The following is a 7,845-nucleotide window of genomic DNA, read 5'->3' as shown; positions in this document are numbered from 1 at the left end:
AAGCTCCTTTGTCTAGTGTTGTCGGGACCCCTGGACTCCACGGTATCACCCCTAACCCCTAACCCACCAACTTCACGGGTCTTGCTGACTTCGAACACACCTTAAGTCTCACTAGTAGTGGTCGTCCAAGGCTTTAGGCTGCACAGTCCATTTCAACTCTGGAAGATCCTGCGGCCTCATGCTCAAGAATTTCTGACACAATGTCATTTCACAGGCGGCCAAACATTCCCACATCCTCGTACCTAACTACGGACACAGACCAAGACAAGATACCTGGCAATGAGCCCCACCTCACAACACTGCCTTCTCTACATGTCCTCCTCAGTTCCTGCCTGCATCATGTCCCTTTGCTCCAACTAGGTGCGCCACCCCTGAACGTACTCACTGTCCATATATTATGCTCCCTCCCTTGGGGCAGTTCTTCAGCCATGGCTGAGTCTTATCTATCTTCTCCACATATCCAGGCTTGTCCGTGTGTTTCGATGCTCCCACTTGTGCTGTGCAACATGTGTTGATCTGGCTGCCTTGGTGCACGAGAAGGACCTAACAATCGGGCTCTTTGCTTCGCGTCGTTCCTTTTCACAAATTTTCAACAATCCAACATTGCTGGAGGGCAGACTGGCTAAGAGTTCAGCCTCACGAGCCCTCGACTCCCTCTGGTCCCAGAGGATGTACCCCAGAGCTGATTCAGCACCACGTGTCGCATGCTCAATTTTCGAAGCCTTGAGACACCCCTTGGCAGCTGAACAGACAGAACAATGCGTCCCAGAACACAAAATCAGAACCAAGGCTACCAAACACTCTCATTTGTGTGCTGCCAACCTCTGTTTACCAGGCAGTATTGATGAAAAGCTTTACTAATCTTTCCTCCCCAGCTGTTCATCTCCAGTCCTGTGTGTATAACGGCGTCGTGGTGAACATTTAGGAGGAACCTCTAATTTGTGTGGAGTCACGAACGGTGGATTAAAATGGATCCAGTTGGATAACTCAAGTGGAGTGGCGCTACTCTGAATCAATCACTCTTCAAACTAATTCGATGATATAAAGTGTATCGCTATTTTTTCGGTGTAAGCCTTTATAATATACCTGTGAGGCCTCCTGGTAATGATAATGCTAAAGCTTTTGAAGGTATTTGTGTTTTCGTTGACCATTTAGGAAATATAGAGCCGAGTGATAGTCTATTGCTTTTGCGAAGTCTAAGAACATGAGGGTTCTGTACCGTGTGTAGCGCTTAAAAATCTGCTTGACACCCATGATCCAACGTCTTTTCTAGCTCTAACCTGGAGTCAGATTTCCCTAATGGCCTAACACCTACATGGCTATCTAAGTCCATTATGTAGCGCGTTTGATGTGGTGGTGGTGTGTCATACGCCGCGGACTGTCAAAGGGAAAATGAAGACGGTGATTTTTTCTCTTAACTCATAAAGGCGTAGTATGGTCTGCTTGTCTCCACCACTCGGATTTGGCATTATAACCAAATCAGTAAGCACTAACCTGTGTCCGAGGGCTACTGACCCCTGTTCATCCTCATGAAATTAGGTACTTGTTGGTAAAAGTCAGTGCTTCTGTACAAAGCTACCTCTTGTACCCACGACCGATATAAATTATCAGCTATGTATTGATTGTCATAGAAATTAACCTTGCCTTATGATAGTGTGAAAGGTGTCGAATAGATGTTATTATAAGTCAAGAGTGTAGGCCAATATAAAATAAAGAAGTGTGATGGGGAGTGTTAATAGCATGTCGGTGCATAGTATAATATGTCTACTGCCTTGATTGTCTGGGTTCGATGCTAGCCTTTATAGAGGTGGGGGTAGCCGTTTAAATCACACCATGTTATGTATTAGTGTTGAAAGTTGGGTGTATTTTGCGGTCTTTCTACATCTCAATATAATCAACTCTACGTCTAAGACGGAACATTTGCTTGCAGTTTAGTGTGGTATAAGTCAATGGCAAAACCTGGTTCGTGCCAATCAATCGCGCTATTATTTAACCCGCGCAAACAGCACACCTGCCGCCTTTTTTCACGCACATGCCGATCACCGGCTGCAAAGCACAGTCTGCGTGGATTTGCCCTTGCAAACGATCTCTTACCGTGCTTCAGCGACGAAAAGAAGTGAAAGCATGGGCGAGAGCAAGCAAAGCCAATATAATCTGTAGGGCACTAGATACATCAGTCGAACTATACAAAGACAGCAAGTGCTTCTTGGAGGGAGGAACAGGGATCAGTTCTATAAATGCCAAAGACTAAATCTAATCCAATTTTGGAATGTATAGAAGTTAACTGTAGTAATTGCTGTATAGCGAGAGACATCGGGTGGGGATTACCTGTCCTATATATCATCGATATTTTCATGAGTACTCTGGGTTTTTTGTGCCCTCATACACTGGGGAATCTCAACAACACCTCAGGAGGATCATCAGAGTTTGCGGACCTGTCGCGTGGGTCCCATATATCAGCTCGCATAAGTCAAATCACATGAACCATTCAGCGAAGCAACGCAGCACCACATGATTGGAAGACTCACATCCTTACAATAGTCATAATAAGTCGCACACAGCCCTCTTTGCTACCTCTCATGGGACTATTTCTCGAGAAGAAGACCACATCTGAAGGCAATCGCCTGGTCGTTTTTTCTCGGTCTAATACAGATTGAGCATGGCCGCCAATGAGTCTGTAAGGCTATCACTGTTGGATAGGGAGACTTCTTATGTCGAAGAATTATGCACCGCATATGTGTATGGTTCTATGAGAAGCCTCAGTTTGGCATAAAAAGTCGGGAGTTATGTAGTATTTTTTAATGTTCTGGATTAAAAGCAACATATTATGTCAACTGAACCAGGTAGAGAAAGAATACAGTAACTTCACTTTTGCCACATACTGGGTGGATTAATGAGCCACTTGTTTAGACTTGTGTGTATTGTTTTGTCGAACTCATCCTATAAACTGACTATTTCTTTTTAATTTATTTAAAATCCTGTGTAATGGATGAGGCGCGCGAGGGTGGAGGTTAATTTGCTGTTAGATTTGAATAGGCCTTGAAAAGCTAATCATTGAGCGACTGTTTGACTGATCACGGCACGACGAGAAGAGATCATGTGAGTGTGTTGGCCCTAAGGAGTTGTGAAAAGCCGGCAGATAGATTTCAGGCCGTGAAGAGATGAGCGCGATCTTCCCTCCCGACCCGTTGTCGGGGCGGTTACCGACACGTCTTTAAATCCTACGCGCAATCCTACCGCCTTACTCCATCACTCGATCGCATCAAAACAAGCCGGCCTCACTCGATCTGCCAGGCGCGCTCAGATCGGTCCCCAAAAGCTCTTTTCGAAATCTGAAGTCGCCATGGATGCCGAGTGGCGCAGGTGTGCTGGTTGGTGAGGCGTGTGGGGTGTGAATGGCTGAATTTCTTTTGTCAACACACCTCCCACTCGCTCGAAGGCATTTTTACTTGCTTGGTGATCCGACGTTGAATGGAAGTCAGGCAGCCCCACACACACGTTGCCTCGCGGTGATGTTTGTGGAGACACAGAAAACTGTATACAAATAAATCTTTCAGAGCCCAGGGTGCAAATCTTCAAGATGTATTGTGTTGCCCCTCTAAGTGTTGGGCCTAAGCAAATGTAATTATTTGAGGGGCCCTTCCTTTTCCATCGTATGGAAACCTATGACACCTTTCGGTGCTGCATCGAGGCAGCGCTATGGTGGTGTTATTAATGGTACCTACCAGGGAAAGATGGGTAAGGCCTTGCATGGGTATGAATACAACAGCTAACCTTGTGAATTGGGAGTGTTTTTTGAACTAAACCCAGTATGCTGCAGCGATATTGAATGGAAATGATCCTTTACAAAACCCCTTGAAGTATCTTAAGGGGTTAGTCATAATATGATGTAAAAGCGCCCAATCTTTTATATTAAGGCCTCGTAACTTTACTGCATATCAGCGTTATAAAGTCTCACAAAATGTCATTGAATCTTAGTGGGAGGCAGCGTTCTTCTTATGAATAATATGTGTTTCAGTGCATATTAAGAAAGGCCATGTTTTAACCTATGCGCCTGGCGAGGAGATCGGGTTGTGTAGAAGCAGAATGTATGGGTGGCAGATAACTGCGAACTTTCCTGATGTTGTTTCACACTCAACACACGTCATAAAAAAAATCAACCAAGACCAAACTGCTTGGTGGGTGTTCTTAAATGAGGTTTTAGGTAGGGTTATTGCTAAAACCTAAACTATTAAACTAAAGGGTCCACAAGGAAATTGGTATTGACAATTCTGTTCTATGGTCTAAGCAATACGTATTTAAGATTTTTCATTTCAGGTTCCATGGGCCCTGTTTCACAAATAAAATTTGGCCTACAGTACCACAAATCTTACCTGCTACGTTACTCTTGCATGGAATTTTTTCATTAGCGCAATAAAGATTTAAGGCCTTGCTTATGACTGTATGGTTAGCTGTATTTGTACGAGTTCTGGGAATGGGGAGGTGGTAAACTTGTAGTTTAACCCACCTTGCCCCTTCCCCTAATTTGATTGCTATTGTGGATCTGGGAAATAGATGGACTAAACTTTAAGCCTTCAAAGAGGTGGATAAGGTTTACTTGTGTTTACCCCCCCACTACGCCCCTGTTTACATCTATATTCTCTTTCATGCATTTGCATTCTATCATTGACAGTTGGTGGCACATAGCAATATGCTAATATAGAACAAGACTGCTAGCAAGCAAAAGTGATTGTAAACAATTTAAAAACATTCTCAAAAATGGTCTTTTCAAATGCTTTATAAGGGAGGACATGCACTAAAGATGTTTGTTAGGCCTCAGGAATAAACAAAATGTGTTTTGGTGAGTAACATTGAATGTAAAGATAACTTAATTTAAAGGAAACCTTTAACACAGGGTAATGATAAGCTGAGAAACACAAATTGCTGATTTCAGTGAATATACCTATAATTTATGTGGTCAAATTATTGATTAGACCTTTAAAGCAGGAACTCGTAATTAGTCAGTGCATCAGAGGAAGCCATCATGCTTAGCACTAGTCATCCTACCCGCTGGTGAGCTCATCCATCCGTCCGTTCTTCCCTAGGATGTCCCCATCACTCATGTACCCTGCCACCTCCATCTGCTTCCCTCCTTCCAGCCCTCCTCCTCCCTTCTCCCCCTCCAGAGCTGCCACAGGGAGCTGGCCACTCCTCTCAGACCAGGGATCTCCCAGGCTTCCAGCAAGTCTTCCTTCTCCATCTCCTCCACCAGCGACTGGAAGGCCGGGTCCTCCACGTGGTCCGCCTTCGCCCAGCCTTTGTAGACCTGGGCCACGCATCCCGAACCCACCGGCTCTTTGCTCTCAAACTGTAAAACCCTCCTCCAACCCTCCCCGAAAGCCCTCCGGAGACACTGCTTGGTGTGGGCCCAGGAGTGAGGGCGCACCTTTACGTGAAGCCTGGAGAAGCGTTCACAGAACTCCTGAGGGAAGATGTCCCGCCTGGTGCTGGCCCACTGCCCCAGCTTGATGAAAGTGGGACCAGATGTTTCAGTCACCCACAGCAGAGCGTCCACCCAGAGAGAGGCCCAGCGGGTGGACACCAGAGCCAAGGGGGACAGGAGGAGGAGGGGGCCGAATTTGAGGAGCAGCACCAACGCACGGAGGCTGAGGCGGAGGAAAAATACCACTTTGTGCACTTGGACTTTGGCTAGAGACTTTTTGTCAGCGGTTGGCGATGGAAGAACTGCCTCCTGGCATCTGGCTACACAGGATGACGCATTGCCTGCGCCCCAACATAGCAATGTAACCTTGGGTATCTGGGTTAAAATCTGGCCTCTTGTACCAAAACACGTCCTGGACTTTTGGAGCAGTCTGGTTCTGGTAAAGGAGCCTGCCTTCTGGAAAGTGTACCTCAGGTTGAGGAGGACGGCTCTTGCTCCAAAGGCCATCATGGTCACCAGGTCACATGTCCCTCAGCAAACCAGTGGTCTCCACGTAAACACCCACGGTTTTATGGCGGGGGAGTCCACCTTAGAAGAGAGGAGCAACCTGGTTTAATGCCACTAGCTACAAGACTTTGTTAACCAGTTCACTGCAAATTGGTGGCTTTCCTTTCACTTACGGTGCCGTTAGTTTCCTGTAAACGCGAGGAAACGGGGTTGTCGACTGAGACGGTTCATGGTTCAGCTGTGGTTTCTGCAGGAGCTCCTGTTCGTGAATATCACCACTGGAAACACAACAGCCATGAAAACATTCAACGACAGCCGCTTCACATCCGGGTATGACGTAGCGCCGACCAGATCACGTGGTTTCGTCTTAAAGGCGCGAGGTCATAATGTCTTTTACCTTTTATGTGACTTTCACCATTGTACCGTTTTTACCATTATACTACTAACGTTGGAATATATTAATAAATACACGTGGAAATACATAAATAAATACATGTAGAAATACAGAAATAAATACATGTAGAAATACAAAAAATAGCTTTTTTTATTACCAAAATGTTTTTTTTTATGTTTTTATTTATGCATTTCATTATTTATTCCTACATTTATTTATTTATGCTGTGTATTTATGTTTTTTCCCCCTTTATAAATATAGTATTCATTAAATGAGTGCACAGTGCAGAGACTGCCCGACAGATGGAGACATATCACACATTTTTCTGGGTTTCCGTTCCGTTTGTCTTCCCTCCTCTCCTTCTCTCTCCCTCTACCAGAAGGAAGCAAGGGAATGAATGGAGGAAAGAAGAGGGCAAAAGTGAGCATAACAATTGAGACAGTTGTTGTCTTAACACCTTTTTCACAGCAGACATTTTGACTTATCATAGCAGAGGTGGAACTACTAACATTAACAATGACTCTGTTCCATTATGTGCCCGAGGAAGCCTTTCCAGTGAGCCACCTGGACCTGGCTCATTGAAATGTTATACAGCCTTCATTGAGGTTATTAAAAGCTTTTAATGAATAATGGACACTCAACTAATGAATGTTTTCATTATTGATTTATTTACATTTATTTTCTTGATTAATCGATTAATTGGTTGGTCAGTAAAAAATGTCATAAACATGAAGTTATGACATACAATGACAATGCCATTTTTTGATTGCTTGTTTTATCTGAGCAACAGTACAAAAACCAAGTTTAGGACACAAAAAAGTTGCATGTCCTCCCATTTAAGAAGTGTTTTCCTTTTTTCATGAATATTGTCGTAAACAATCTATGAAAATAGTTGGCAGTTATTTTTTCTGTCTATTGACTGATTGATTGTTTGACTACATGTTTCAGCTCTAACATGTACAACAAAATGGAAACAACGAAGACATATGGGGCCTCAGGACATAAAATGGCAGGACTTATTATATAAGTTGGAAAAAATGAATCCAACAACAACATATTCTAGCTGGCTGTTAATCAGTTGTTGATAGGAACGTTGTTGGGCGAGCATGTGGTCTGGACATTAATGGAAGTGGTATTGAAAAGTCCTTCCTGATAGAATACTCTGTGTTTTCCTGAACTAAGTTCCTATGAGATGACTTAAGAGCTGCTTTATTATTTTTCTGCATCGGTATGGCGGGCAAATCTGTGTCTGGGTCATAAAGGAAAGGAGGAGGCAGGGAACAAAACACACCCTGGGTTTGATTTCATTGTCACTGCCTCTGGAGGCCTTGCAATCAGCCTACTATGCGCCACCAAGGACTGAGAACTTATCCCAGTCATGTTCCCAGTCACGGTGTGAGTCCCTTGGACAGTGGGCTCGGTACGCTCCCAGGATCCCAGCTGTAGGCTTGATAGAGGACTCAGCAACACAATAAGGTGAGATAAACGCCAAACAGATGTTACTAGCCCCCACCTTCCACCC

The 7,845-nt window shown here is 44.4% G+C and overlaps 1 protein-coding gene across 1 annotated transcript in view; it reads right to left on the bottom strand.

Moving 5' to 3' along the window:
- The window catches only part of adck2 (aarF domain containing kinase 2), a gene marked incomplete in the record, with an annotated part of 8,589 nt that extends 2,274 nt beyond the window's left edge, over positions 1-6,315 (bottom strand). The window contains 2 exon segments of the mRNA XM_035664751.1: positions 5,137-6,010; positions 6,103-6,315. Of these exon segments, the coding sequence (XP_035520644.1) occupies positions 5,137-5,932 (796 nt within the window).
- Positions 6,316-7,845: the final 1,530 nt, after the last annotated feature.

Source organism: Morone saxatilis, unplaced genomic scaffold (genome assembly GCF_004916995.1).
Source record: "Morone saxatilis isolate NCDOM2014 unplaced genomic scaffold, NCSU_SB_2.0 Contig2, whole genome shotgun sequence".
Taxonomy (NCBI): domain Eukaryota; kingdom Metazoa; phylum Chordata; class Actinopteri; family Moronidae; genus Morone; species Morone saxatilis.
Note: the sequence above shows the minus strand (reverse complement) of the source record. Positions and strands in the feature narration are given on the sequence as shown.